The 15,878-nt window shown below is 42.7% G+C and overlaps 1 protein-coding gene across 1 annotated transcript in view; it reads left to right on the forward strand.

The window, feature by feature from the left end:
- The window catches only part of LOC147701260 (IgGFc-binding protein-like), a 464,605-nt gene that overhangs the window by 298,353 nt on the left and 150,374 nt on the right, over positions 1-15,878 (forward strand). Inside the window, exons 12-13 of the mRNA XM_086929326.1 lie at positions 13,000-13,598; positions 14,618-15,185. Coding sequence (XP_086785452.1) covers positions 13,000-13,598; positions 14,618-15,185 — 1,167 coding nt within the window. The remainder of the gene's footprint in view (positions 1-12,999; positions 13,599-14,617; positions 15,186-15,878) is intronic.

Below are 15,878 nucleotides of genomic sequence, written 5' to 3' on the forward strand. Positions count from 1 at the left end.
AATGCACGAACTGTGGAGAACTTCTTGTATACGGAGAGCAAAGCTTTACTCTAATTAAACAAATAATTGAGAGTCATAAATGCTCCAAGAAAAGTTAAATTTCTTCACTTTATTTGGATAGTATGACATACTGAAAAATGTCGTCGCAACTTTAAGAAATCAAAAGCATCATAACACTTGTTTCCAAAAAAAAAACAAAAAAAAAAAAGTTCTTTTCAGAACTAACTCTTTGTACCAAAACAAGCTTGAAGAGCATAGTAGCTGATATTTTCTCGCCGCTTTCTTATAGTGCGCGACCGGGTGCGCGCACCCACCTATCGCGTTGAGACACGCATGTGCAGTCATGTGACTTTAAAACAACACTTCCAATTGGTTCTTACTAGTTTCTATTCTGCAATTTACACGGAACACTCCACCCACTTCCCTAGAAAACCAGTTTATCGTAAAACTTTTAAAGCCTCCTCTTATGAAATATTCGACATCAATCACATAGCAGAGTACTAAATAGCACTATATACACTCCGTCCCTTAATTATAAGAGACGTATTGCTATGTAAAAGCAACTTTTGTTTTCCAAGATAATGTAAAATGCTGAGCCTATTACATTACTTTTTTTTCACATATATGTTACTAGTCTCCTTCGAGTACTAACACCGTAGAAAATACCACCAATAGCGGTGATATTTTTTACACCGCAAAAGGGCGATTTCTATCGCTTACAGCCCTTACAATTATAAAGTTTTATTTCCTAAGTCTCTGATCTCCAACTGTGTGTCGCAATAAGGTCCATAAACAAAAACTACAGAGCCAGCATTATAAACATACACAGAACCACAAAACGACAAGAGCCACCATGCTAATATATATGCTTAATATAATAAACCTCTGAGAATAAATACATATTTCCGTGGCAACCCATAACACAAATGTGGCGTCCTCTGACTCTGCTCCATTACCAAACACCGTAACTCCCCGCCCCCCTCACTTTTCACTAAACTCCGCACTCCACCCCAGCCGAACCCCCTATTACAAACCCCCAACCTACCCTCCCTGCCCAAACCCACCATGAACCTCAAACCGCCCCTAGAAAACTTATAAGACACAGGATTACTAAAACTCAAAGAATACGCAACAGGCACATAATGTAAATAGTACATAAAGGCACATATTTTTTCCAAAATACTATTTAAAAACATGTTCTATTTTTAATAAATCTATCATGCATCTGACCCTCTAGAACTGCTTTCAAAACGTGAACTATAAACCTCTACTTTTCATTTTCAAACCATACACTTTCTTCTGACCCTCTAGAACTGCTTTCAAAACATGAACTATAAACCTCTACTTTTCATTTTCAAACCATACACTTTCAATTACATTATTTTTTTTACACAATTCATGTAATGTTACAAACCTTTTCTAAAATACACCAGTCCGTATCATTTATAAGGATTTATTTTCAGTCCTCTTCAGTGACACTTTCTTCACATATAATAGAAATCACTGTAACTTTTTAAACGACAATGCTAACGCGGTAAAAATAACCCTTCATTTTCTTTCCTTTAAGAATGCACACTATGTACCCCACGCATGCGTTTCTTAATCTTTGTATTTGGCAGCGAATACCGACCTTGAATCGGAAGACATGAACAAGACCGCCATTGTCACATTTAAAACTGAACGTTGCATCTGCTCACACACATATCTTTCACTAAGCTAACATTCACAGAAAACAGCATTGATGTAAAAAAAATTGACCTTGCTTTACAACTCCCTCAAATCACTCCCTTATTTTTTAACGCATCCTCCAGTTCAAAAAAAGCTACTTTTTTAATAACCACTAAGCAATATATAAGTGACTAAACTCTTAGAAAATGTATCAAGTCATTCTGCTTCTCTCCACTGCATAGCCGGCGACCTAATTCTGTGGAGTTGCTATACAACCAGCGGTGCTGCGCCGTTTCCTTTACCATCTTGGGAAATTCAAAATGGATGTCCCTCCTGCCTTCGCAAACGAGCCGGGCCACTTAGAACTATTTCGCCAGAGGATGCTTGACTACTACGGCATCTTACCACTCTCGACTTTGAATGCATCATATCGATTATCATTTCGATATTCGTATTTCACCTGTGTGCAGCCTGTATTTCATTGCCTGAGCTGTGATTTCACGTGGGCCCTGGATTTATGTCTCTGCAATTTGGTACCTCCTGAACCGAATTACAATCACCTCATGAATCCGTTACTTGATCATGAACAGCTTTGTTACAACGGAGGGTTTATGGCCTTTGCAGCGATACAAGGAGTTCTGGGTCATTGGAATATATTTGCAGCGGCGCAAGATTTCCTAACTGCGAGCTACATCGAAAACCCACCGAGCTGCCCAATGATGGTAAAAGACGCTCCAATAATGACAGATCATGAATGCTCCTTTGATCTTCTCAATTGGATGGCTGACATGTTTTCAGATGATAACAGTGATTTCATGTTAGAGGCACTTGCTGCATACTTTGCCTACACAATGGACAATTAACTCTTTCCTAACAGCGAGCTACATCGAAAACCCACCGACCTGCACTCTGATGGTAAACGAGGCTCCGATTATAAGAGATTATCAGTACTGCTTTACTCTTTTCCATTGGATAGCTGACATAATTTCAAATGATAAAACTGATTTCCTGTTACAAGCAGAAACTACCTATTTTGCCTAAACAATGCTTCAATAACTCTCAAACAACCCATTGACGTCCTCATTTCCTTTTGGTTTTCTATATTCTTCACGTTATTTTCCATATTTTCTTTTGAAGAACAGACCTATTTGCTTTACTAACAATGGACATTATGATTTCGTGTTGTTTGACAGCTGATTCATAAAGTAATGATGTATAACCACTTGCATTTTCATATATCGTTCCTAAACTGAAAGGCCACAAACCTTCTTCCATTTATTAAAATATAATATACTTCCTTATAAGACTGAACAATGTTTTTTTCCAACTATATTCATTTTTCTTCAACTATAGCGTTTGTATTCCATGTACTACTGACAATACCAATTACTGTGTTTTTTGCAATTTCTGTACTCATATTACATAATGATTTGCCTTTAAAATAGTACATTTCTAAATAAACATTTCAAATATTCACGGTTTCTCTTTTAATCCATAATCTCAACTGAAATGATTTCATATTGAAAAACTATTCATGGGTTCCACATAACCTTAACTGTAGACACTGAGGACCTTATTTATGTAAGACCTTCCGCCGCCTCATTTTTTAAAATGGGAAAAAGTAACGCACCGGTGGCGCAAGGCCTTCATAAATAAAGTCCTGAATGTTTTCTTTTCTTGAACTCACTTACTGATACTAGAACCTCCAAGCCAATTACGGCCCGTGAACTCTTTCTTAGTAGGTCGCGCACCGTAAACACAGTTATACCACTGTTAACATTTTTTTTTACTGTTACTAAGCACCGACACAGTTCCGCTTTACTCAGAGTTAATCACTGCTCCCACGCTTCTACAGGCCAGACGCTATGTCGTATTTCTCTCCTTATCACCCTTTCATCTCCACAATAACAAACAGTTGTCCTCCAGCCACCAGAGAACAGACTCAGATGCAGAGGCACCAAAGAGTGAACCCATCACCAACTGCCATCTCCGGCTGTTTCCATGGTAACACCTCATTCTGCACCTTGCTGAAGGCAGATGTCAAAAGTTCATGTCTCAACGTTCTACAGCTAACTAATAACACTATTTTCCCTCCAGAAACACCTGCCAATCCACAACTCTGTTACATGTCTTGTTTTTTCACACCCAATAGTACTTTTCGTTTAACATAAACATTAACATGCAACGTACTGTTCAATCTCCACTTCTTACAATCAACCAATCATTTTTATTTTTTAAACCACACCCAGCCTCTTCCTTTTTCTTTATTTAGAATTTCAACTTCTAACTACCATTCCACTTCCAGAACCGATCGGAGGACGACTACAAATCCCTTGAAAATGAAGGTATGGCTAATAGGACACAGTTATATTCACTGGAGTGAAAAATATGCAGTAAGCAGACGAATTTGCAACCTCAGCTTACCAAATGTACACATAACATGGATTTCCAAAACAGGATTGAAATGTCACCAATTGATTCCATTGGTGAAAACTTTTATGCATCTCCCAGAACCAGACCTTATAATTGTGCACTGTGGTGGGAACGATCTAGGCACAATCACTGGGGTAGGCCTGGAAATGCTTCTAAAAGACACCTTTCGACAATTGATGACACTTTTTCCTCGATCTGCCTTGGTATATTCCAATATATGCCAAAGACAGAAATGGAATTGGTCCAATCACCATTGTGCACAATTTGAGAAAGCAAGGAGACATGTAAATAAATCTGTTTCTGCGTTCCTCAGAGATTATAGCATGGGTTCTATTTACCACAACAACTTGCGCTACCACATGCAAGACGTCTATAGGAGAGACGGTGTTCATTTCACGAATGAGGGAAACAGAATCTTCCTCTGCAACATCAGGCTCTGCATCGGTACTTACTTATAAATGCAGAAAACACTCAATGAACAAAAGGGCTCTTTTCAGAGCCACCTTATATCTAAGCACTCAAACTTCTGATTTACCTCCATTTTCACACTCTTGTAAATAGGTGTGCGCGACCGAGTGCGCGCACCCCGTATTTTTTTTTCGGGGAAAAATTATATCTTTTCGCGTTTAAGGGCCTTACTGCACACCCTGAGAAAACCTACGCAGGAAGACAATCTCTACCTTCTCCCCTTTCCATGTTTCAACGCTTTGAAATGAACAATATATTTACTCGCAGTGACAAAATGGCGGACAAAACTTCCTGATTTCCTTCGAATCGAACGTTAACAGACGTCACGCAGCCAAAAAAAATACCGCTCACGCGCAGCCGCTTGGGTGCGCGCACGTGTGCGCGCCTATACATATATAATTGACTTTAACTTTAATTTTCTCAACAACTACTGAACGGATTTACACCATTCCAAAAAAAGCGTAATCTGCGAGCCGGACTGTACAGTTTTGCCAAATTTCTCATAAATCCATTCACCCGTTCGACCTGTAGCCGAGTCTAAAGGTCCTATGGAAAATAACATGGAGAAAACACGTTTTGGGACCCCCCTTTTATCTCAGCCCCCACTTGACCAATCCCCCCCAAACTTTTAGGGAAGGAGCGCAGCGGACTGAGCCATCTTCTTTGAGAAATTCGCTAAGATTCTTCAACCAGGGCCAAAGTTATTCCAAATAGAATGTTGAGGATTTCCTATGGAAACTAGGTCCTAACTATAACTACCTACTGGCGACCGCCAGTAGGTAATATATATATATATATATATATATATATATACATATGTATATATATATATATATGTATATATATATATATATATATATATATATATGTATATAATCAAAAATAGAATGGACACTGGTATCTACAAAACCTTTGGTTTGTATTCGAAAACCCTCATAGACATCCTGGTTTTAACGTTACGGTGTATCTTTTATCCTCCCCCTCAGGAGTCATGGCGTATTCATAGGGTAGTCGATTAATGTGCTGGATGCCTGCCTCAACCGAGGCTACCTCCGGTACAGTTAGAAGTGTCCAGAGATAATGGAAAAAGTTAAAAATGGGATAAAAATAGTGTCTCACCTAAGAATTTATTTATTAGAAAAAGAGGGGTAGGCACTATTGATAAAAGAAAGTGCGATATGATGGTAATCGTGTTACTGGATTACCACATGTCTTAAAAAATGTGTCAACATGTTTCAGCTCTCTCGGCCCAGCCGGGTCTACAGAGCTTTCGTCAGGACAAAACACAAACGAAAAAAGGGATAGACAGTTATTAACTCACACCACTTGTGTAGTTTTGATGATAAGTATGGTCAACTTATACTTAGATTCCCTGTGCTGTGGAAACAAAAGCCAACAATATCCATTATATATGTGGCTCCAAACGTGAGGTGAGCAAGCAGACATGTCAAAATTACATGTGGAGCACAAAACTCCTCATCAGGAGCGTACGCCATGCTAGTGGTAATTAATACCGTATCGAGAGAGGAATGGATTAAAAACAATGTCTAATGCAGGAAGTACATTCAGGATTGCAAAGTGTGCGATGTTATTTTTATAAAAGACCCACTGAAGAAGGAGGTCCGTGTTGGTGTAACACATTGGAATGGACCTCTATTCCTCTTCCCTCCACTTTGATATAAATATATATATATATACATGCACACACAAAAACAAACACATAAAGGTAAATTAAATCAAATTAGATTATAATACCCAGTAGTGTTAAGCATGCACACGCTAGTGTATTCAAAAATCTTTTTGTCATGTCTATGACACCTACATGACTCCTAAAAAATCAAGCTCCATGAGGTATTGTGGGTAGGGCAGTACCTGCTGTCACACTTTAAGAGAATAGAAAAACACAGTGTTTACCCTTTGCTTAATAAAAAGAGGGGGGGTTCAAAAAGAACTGGCTCAATGATTGTGTTTCCCCCAGCACTTACTACACCAAGGAACATCTTTTAAGTCTACAGAACAAGTCATGACTTCCTCCCTCGACATAAACGACAGACTGATACAAGGCCGGACATCATCCCTTCTCAAAGCCTCTCCCCCCTTATGGGGTGTGATTCCCTGGACACTCAGGCATCCAACCTGCGGTGTCGGCTCGAATTCGCCAGTGACATCGTGGCTCCTCTTAAGCGAGTTAGGCTTAAACGCCTCCACGACGCGCAGAGGTGGTTTTCGGGGGAGCTCAAAGATCGGAAGCTCAAACTTAGACAGGCAGAGCGGTGTTGGCGGCGCGATTACGCCGCCGACAAAAAGCTGACATTCACCTCCCTGCTCAAGGATTACAAATCAGCCATCCTACAAGCCAAAACACTTCACTTTTCAAAAAAAAAAAATGTTAGATTCAGCCTCCAAGGCTAAAGATATTTTTTCTATTGTCACTGAACTTTCTAACCAAGACAGGGTCACTCTTAAGCCTCTCCCTACCCAATGCCCCTGTGATTCCTTGAATTCTTTTTTATTGACAAAATAATAAAAATCAAAAATAGTATCTCCTGCACCCCCCTCCCGGTTCCCACCACCCCCATTACCACATCTGCTAAATCTAATCTTCAAAGCATCACTCAGATACCCCCAATTTCTGAGGTGGAGTTCTTAGCCTTATTAATAAATAAGCTCGCCTCTGGCTCCCCCACTGACTGCTGCCCTCCTCACGTCCTTCGAGAGGTGTTCTCTGCTTGTCCTGCCCCCTCTGACCCTTCTCAATAACTCTCTCAGAGAAGGCCTGGTCCCTAATTCCTAACGCCGAAGTAGTCCCCATCCTTAAAAAGCCTAACGCTGATCCCTCACTAATGAGTAATTTCAGCCCCATCTCCTTACTCCCCTACCTGAGCAAAATCCTAGAGGTTCATGTCACCTCTGTCCTGAGCCCTTTCATCGAGCACTCGCAGTACCTGGACCCCCAACAGGCCAGTTTTAGACCCGCTCATTCCACCGAGCCGGTCATTCTCTCGGTGAAGGAGGAGCTGCGGATAGGAGCGGACTTTAACATCAGTCAGGCTTTGGTGGTCCTGGATTTATCGGCGGCCTTTGACACGGTCGACCATGATATTTTGGTCAGCAGTATGGGGGAGGCCGGCATCCAGGGGACAGCCCTCAACTGGGTCCGCTCATTTTTGAGCAATCGTCACCAGGCCGTCCGCCTCTCTAAATTTACCGTGGACCAGGTTGGGCTATCATGTGGCGTCCCTCAGGGCTCTTCCCTCTCCCCCTTACCTTACCCCCCTGATTCGGTCCCTGTGAGGAAGCCATGTCACTGTTTTCAATTATGCAGATGACATCCAGCTTATTTTTAACATCGACCCCTCGGACCAATCAGTTGATAATTTTCAGTCGACTCTGCGCCACATCAGCGACTGGATGGGAGCAAACCACCTGAAACTGAACTCCGATAAGACCGAGCTGGTTCTTATCGAGGGGCCTCCAATCCATGGAATTCCAGTTTCTGGCCCTCTGACCTCGGCAGTCCTTCTTGCCCTGTCGACTCTGCCAAAAGCCTCGGAGGGATTATTTCTAAAGATCTGTCAATGAAGGCGCAGATTAATTCGGTGGTGTCTTCCAGTTTTTTCCATCTTCGAACTTTTCGGAAGATCGCCCGCTTTCTCATGACCGAGGCACTTACCCTGGCCCTCCTGGCCCTGGTCATGTCCAGAGTCGACTACGCAAACTCTCTATATGTCGGGATCCCGGCCTACCAACTGAACCGGCTCCAGAGGGTCCAGAACCAGGCGGCCAGACTGATCTTTCACCAGCCCAGACATCAGCACGTCCGCCCCTTGCTAAAATCCTTACACTGGCTTCCAGTGGCTGAGCGCTGTTATTTCAAACTGGGCTGCATCGTCTTCAAGGCGCTGGCTGGCCTCGGCCCTGCCTTTATTTCTTCGCTCTTGTGCAGCTATGTTCCCTCCCGCAACCTCAGGTCTTCCCGCCTGGCCCTGCTCACTAGCCCTTCCTTCAAACGCATGAAACATGGGGGGCTACGATTTTCTTTCCTTGCACCTTCATTTTGGAATGCACTTCCTCCTGAGTTCAGGCTCACATCTTCCTATACTCAGTTTAGATCTTCTTTGAAAACCCTCTTGTTTCGCAAGGCCTAGGATTAGCCTTTCCTTTTGGCTGTCTTCACCCTTTGTTTATCAAACCGTTTTGTTCTCCTGATGCTTACCAGCGCCAAGAAACCGCATGGTGAAAGTGCGCTTTATAAGTTTTTATACATAACATAACATCATCAGAGGAGTGCAGGAAGCTGAATAGGTGCAAGGGAGGACACCTCTATATACGGATGGGAGCAATGGGCCTGGCTGGTGGTTACTTACCTATCATCTAGCTATGGTGTAATTAAAGATCTGTAAGTCTAAATAAATATGTGCATAGGTTCACTCTAGCACTGTTGCCTTTTTAGGTCTTGTCTAGCGATGCAGCGCTAAGCGCTGCTCGCTATCAGCGAGATCTATTGTTGCTGGCTTGACTGGGAAGTGGGACAGGACATGTACACGCGTACAGCAAGGCCTGGACTGGAGATGTGCACTGGTATGGTGCAAGCAGGAGTTGTAATAGGGCCGCAAGCCGTATGTGTGCACATCAACTGTCTGTGCCGAAGCTTTAACAGACAGGAGATGTGCAAGCGTCCGGGTCGCGGCGTTCTCACAACTCCTGCTCACACCATACGTGTGCGCATCTCCTGTCCAAGCGCGGTGCGCTTTACACGTATAGCATGCCTCACCCCACTTACCAACTCTTGTGGAGACTCTACGCTGCTCCCTGGCTGGTCTTCCTGATGATTTGTATGATCACCTGTTCACTGCAGCAATACGCAGGGCTCCGTCTTGCTTACAGGAGCCCCTCCTGAAATCTTGCTCGGGTCACACCATGCGGCATTCACAAAGGAAGGGTGGGCTCCCGCAGCACTTCCTCTAATGCTTGCCAGTGCGGGGTTGGCTCCCACCTCGCTTCTCCTACGGGCTGCAACACACGGGGCTCCCTCAACTCACAGGAGCCCCGGACACTTCCAGCCTATCACTCAATGCCCCGCCAATGTCCCGGGCAAGGTTGCGTGACTTCCGGACTGGGGATGTGCAAGTTCACGGCTCCGGACAGCTCAGGTGTACTGCTCTCCTCCCCTCAGGCTGAAGCAAACACAACATGCTGTCCATGACGTATAGTAAATTGATTTGAGTTCAAAATCCAAGACAGGACTTCACACTATAAATAACACAGCTTGAGACTTATTACTCAATAAGCTTGAGCCTCCCACATGTCTGCTAATGGTGCTTATTAAGAGAATAATATCACTTGACTATCGCGGGTTGAGTCAAAATATGAATTAGTTCCCCTTAACTATAGAACACATACCCCGACCATGGTAATACTCGTTCCAGACCAGAACGAGTATTCTCATGTGCAGTGTCACAGTAGAATACTGGGTTGCCATTTTGATCAATCCCTGGATTTGCCATCATAAACAATAAATATTTTTAATGGGTGGGTTCTTACACTCCCTGGAGTAGGGTTGTCTTGTGTGATGGGCGAGCTCAGCCCAGGGCGCCACAATTCACATATGTAGCTGTCTGAATTAAAGACTTGCAGACAGCAGCACCCCTCTTACTTCACTCCCATTATTTACTCTGAACTGTTTTTATTCTTTTCTTTTTTTTAATTGCTGTAGGTGTTGTTTTACACCCCATTTACACCCCATTCTTCCCCTACCATTTCCCTCTCACCCCCTGCGGACACACACCAACACCTCCCTTCACACCACCACCACCAACTCCGCATTAGCATACTCCAGCTATGCAAGAGGGAATCAGTATATTTGGGGGTATTGCCGAGAAGTTTGTGCTTGGAGGTGAATTACTGCTTTAATGTGTGAATGACATGTAAACACAAAATGGACCCCACGGCTACCCGATTTTATTCACCAGCTGCAGGTAGGGCACCAAATTTATTTCCGCCCAGGGCGGGTTCCCAGCAAGGATCGGCTTAGTCGTGTAGCGCCCGTAGGGGCTTTAAAAAGTTATTTGAAACATGTTGGCCCACAAGGAACATGGGGACGCAGCATGGATGTGTGGGTGGTTCCTAGCCAGAGAAGGTGTGGGTACTCTGGGTTTCACGAATAAACCAGTTTGGTGCAGACCGAAGATTTTCCTATGCATTTCTAAACACGCTGGTTACTAAAGGACCCCAAGCATGTGAGATGCAATGAACTGCCAGAGATCACACGGTGCGGTTGAGTTGAGAAGCTGTGATTAGAAAGCGCGTAGGCAAATTTCATATCTAACTGAGAAGCCACTACATCACATTCTCCCTCGCGTAGTGTATAACAGCGCCTACCTGCACTTCCCTACAAACGTTTAAATAAATATCTGTTTACTGAGCATTAATCACAAATTAATCTCCCTCCAGGTGACCAATTAACAGGTGCTATAATTATCTAAGTTGATGGTATTCAACAGCGAGAACTCAAGTTACCGCATGCCAGGCTTGGGTAGCTTGCCTATTTTTTCTATTTTTTTTAAACTATGCACCCAGGGATTTGCAGGTTTCTAATTAACTAAAGGTAAATTTGCAAGAATGCAAAGAATTCAACCAGGACTGGACAGGCTCCTTCACCTGACAAGCGATAACTTGACAGCACTGGCTATTTTTTTTCTCCTTTCGGTGACTAAAAGTTAAGTCAGTCATCCTACTTGGATTAGATCCTGTGACCAACCCCAAATGACCCCTCTATTCTTCATGTACATACACTCAGATGCAGTGCTGCAGAAAGGTGGTCTCTCTAACTTGTAGCATGTGTGTGTTCAAACCAGCGAAATTGGATAACATTGTGCGGGTGCAGTTTGCCGCCACAGGGGCACTTTCCGTGATATCCGCTGTGTGTGCCTTTCATTTAGCGCAGCAATCGCACAGGAGAGCCGGGAGGCCGGGTGTCTTAAGCTCTAGAGGGGCCTAACACAATAGCCTCACTCACAAAACACCATCAGGTCTCCTTAGAGTCTCATCCAGACTGGAACTCACTACGGTTTAACACCCTGATGCCAAGGTCACTGAAGAGTACAAAGACACTTGTTGTCTCTTCATAAATGCTCAAGGCAAACTTTGATTTGGAGCAGTGTGTTTTTTGCTATGCGCGATGCGGCAGAGGAGGTAATTTTTTTTTAAATGTGCTTTACTGCAAAAATTACAAAAAAGCTTTTTTACTATTTATTCACTTTATTAGCAGCTGTAAAATCGGCTGCCTGCTTTTTTTGGGTTTTTATTTGTTTTAGTAGCATTCGTCATGCCACACTTTAGCTTCATAGGTTTAAAGCTGAAACGCAGTGTAGCGCGATTGCTACAAAAGGACATCAATAGGAAAAAGCTTCTCATAAGCAACTACTATGAGAACCAAGTGCTTGTATATCACACCGCTTGCAGGTTTTCGAAACACATAATAGACATTCAGCTAGATTCATCATTGTCCCGTTTTGCGAGTCCTTAATAGCGATTATTAAGGAATCGCTATTAAGGACTTGGGATGCGATTTCAAGGGTGCCCGGGGTGTCCAAAGGACACCCTGTAGCACCCCTGAAATGAAAATGTAGTTCAAAGGACATGTGTGTGTGTAACATACAACTCAGTTTTCGCTATTTACCACAAAGGTAGACTTTGCGGTAAATAGCGGCAAAAAATGGCGATTTCGCAATTTTTAAATGCTTCTTGAATTGCATTTAAGTAATCTCTAATTGAGATTCCTTAAATGCAATTATTCACAAATATGCGATTTCTAAAAATGCGATTTTGCATTTGGAATGATGAATCCCACATGCAAAAATAGCGCTCGCAAAGGGCCAGATTCTCAGAATCTGGCCCTTTGCGAGCCGTTTTCGGCTTGATGAATCTGACCGATTGTCATTTACACTGCTAATATCTCAAACTCTCGCAAATGCGAGACCTATTGCATTGCAAATGCTTGTTTATATAGTCCCACTAGATCTATTCATTTAGCTGTTTTTTTCCCCCTTCTGTTTGACGGTCACTGTTGGGCACTTGACAATTTGCTCTTTTTCTCTACTACCCTATTGAATAGGCAGCCTGAAAACACCTCTTCTTAACTAGCAACCAATTTAGATTTGCTTTGTTGTTCTATTAAGATTTCTTTGTAATTTTATTCACACAAATTATGCATTTCTATTTATTTTGCACACATCGTTTGATAAAATCAATCTCAGAGATATAAAATAAACAAAAAATATTGGTTAATTTTCCTGAAATGGAATGCTTCCTCTCTTGCCTTTCATGCTGCCTTGATATGACTGTGGTTTATTTTCATTATGTCTTACTATCTTGATAGTCCCTAACAAGGATTGACCCCACATTAACTGTATATCCTTTTCTTTGCAGCTCTTCCCTGTCCTGAGAACAGCCACTATGAAGCTTGTGGCAATGCCTGCCCTGCCAGTTGTGGTGACAGAAGTGGTCCCATCGGCTGCAGCCAGAGCTGCACAGAAACCTGCCAGTGCAACAGTGGATTTCTCCTGAGTGGTGACAGTTGTGTACCTGCTGGAACCTGTGGCTGTACCTACAATGGCATGTACTACCAACCCAAGGCAACATTCTGGTCTGACACCAGTTGCCAACAACGCTGCACGTGTGATCCCTTACTAGGCATTGTGGTGTGCCAGAATGACAAATGCAAGACGACTGAACAATGCATGGTGGTAAATGGCCTTCTTGGCTGTTACCCTACCAGCTATGCTACCTGTACAGCCTCTGGGGACCCTCACTACACCACCTTTGATGGTTGGAGATATGACTTTATGGGCACCTGTGTCTATCAGCTGGTTGGAGTGTGCTCCTCTGACCCAACGCTCACTCCCTTCACTATCAAAGTGCTGAACAACAAGAGGGGAAACAAAGCAGTCTCATGGACAAAGACAGTGACTCTTGAGGTTTATGGCCAAATTATAACCCTCAGCAGGGATGCACCTTTGAAGATACAGGTTTGTAAATGGAATTAGTGCTCCATAAGTAACAGAATATGTTTCGCTTGAAAAGACTAATCCCATGTCTAATATAGCGTAATGTACTTTTCACAATATACGTAGGGTTGTCAGTTAAAACTGATTATATCCAAGAGTGAACTTTCCTTTTCAGTAGTAAACCAGAAAAGACAGAATTTCACAGCCCTTTTATGTCTTTGTTGCCCTTTGCTATCAAGGCTAAATGTTGCCACAATCTCTAAGCGCTTGTCTGTGACAGATGATCTAGCTACGACCACCATGGGCAATACTAAGCCACTTAATATTCCCCTCTGACCATCCCTAGAGTCCCTGAACCCGCAGGATCTACTTCCACTCGCATTTATGTGCAGTGACCAGCAGGATATTACCTGAAATCACAGCAGGGTCTCAGTCTAGAGTAAGCAACACCACCAGAAAGAACTGCACCCACACCCTTGTTCTTAGTTCTGTATTGGCGTTGTCTGAGAAAACATGCCTAAAAGAGCCACATCCTATGTTAGAAAAAGACGAGTGGAATTTTATGAATATATTCAGCACCGCATGGTCAGACTCAGACAAGGACCCACGCTAGTTTTAATAAATCTGTGCTGCCGAAAGAGCACGAATTTACTCGGAAAATCTACTGAAAGTGCCTTCTTTCTATTGCTGTGAGGTCGGGGATTATGGAAAAACACCAATTTATTTAATTATTATAGTGCTGCTATCCAGGGCACTTCATGTGAAATTAACCATGAACAGTACAATTCAGAGAGTGCAAGAAGATACCCTCACTTTGCTATAGTCAATAGAATGCTAGGGTATGAGCCCATTTGCAGGAGATAATGACCGATCAGGAGAAGTGGAGTGTTAATGATGGAGTCTGAAAAGTTTAGTGAATAATGGAAAAAAAATGGACAGCGTTGGATGTGTGTATTTTAACTTTCTATTGTTGTTCGATTGAAAGGTAATGCCTGATACAGCTGGATTGCTATTGAAATCTTCTGTTGTCTTTTGTGTAGGTGAATGGGGTTCTCGTAGCCTTACCCTTCTACTTTCAGAGGAACCAGATTGTGGCCTACATAAGCGGCTGGAACGGTGTCATCAAGACAGATTTTAGTCTAAGTATGACGTTTGACTGGAACAGCGTACTCAAGGTGACTCTGCCAAACACTTATGCAGGAGCAGTTTGTGGCCTCTGTGGCAACTATAACAATCGGAGAGATGATGATCTGACCACAAGGAATGGAGCAAAAGCAACTAATGCGGTTAGATTAGGGGAAGGATGGAAGATTCAAGATGTCTCTGGATGTTCATCGGAATGTCCTGGCGGATGTCCCATATGTAGTGATCAAGATTTGGAACAATACAAGGTCAGGAATTATTGTGGGATCCTCTTGGACCGTGGGGGTCCTTTCCGGCTATGCCAACAACCCGTCAATCCAACACCTTTCTTCATGGACTGTGTGTTTGATACATGCCAGTACAAGGGAAATCAAGTTGCCCTGTGTGATAATGTTCGTGCCTATGTAGTAGCTTGTCAAGCCACCGGAACCCAGATATATGATTGGAGAACAACAACATTCTGCAGTAAGTTTTGATTTCTTTTTAGATTCCTTCACGGTTGACCAAAATTATGTTTAGACGATCTTCCCTGATCACTGAACAATTTCGACTGGCCAGTGTATAGTTTTCTCAGTACAGAGTCTTTTCTGGGCTGTTTAGCACCTTGAAAAATATTTCTGGTGTCTCTCCATGTGAAAAAGTTGTATTCCTATGACCATTATCCTCCTCCTTGTGCAAAAATAAATTGTACAGTGCCTTACACTGGTAAAGATATGTTAACCAGATCCGTAGTTGACCAGGGGTGTACTTTGCTCTGCCTTTCTACTGTAAGAGTTAAGTGCCAAAGGCCAGCGCTTACCCATCTGTTTTAGTACACTAGTAGGGAGAGCCCAGTACACTAGAGGTAAATGACCCCTTGTAGGAAATTGTCTTTTTGATTGAGGAGGGTGAAGAGCCTGCTCAAGAAACAACCACAATCACTGTCAGGGTGATCCCTCTGGAAGCTTGACACAAAAGCAGTCAGCTTTAACTGAAAGCCAATGTGTAAAGTTAAAGTGAAACACAACAGAAGAAAAACCCCACACCAGTTTTGAAAAATAGAGTAAAATTCGAATAAATCAATATCAATATCAAGGAGAACAAAAATCCAATCAGTAGAACTGGAGAAATGCACTTTCAACATTTTAGGTAAGTAAGGCACCTAAAAGCACAAACTGC

Source organism: Lissotriton vulgaris, chromosome 7 (genome assembly GCF_964263255.1).
Source record: "Lissotriton vulgaris chromosome 7, aLisVul1.2, whole genome shotgun sequence".
Taxonomy (NCBI): Eukaryota; Metazoa; Chordata; class Amphibia; order Caudata; family Salamandridae; genus Lissotriton; species Lissotriton vulgaris.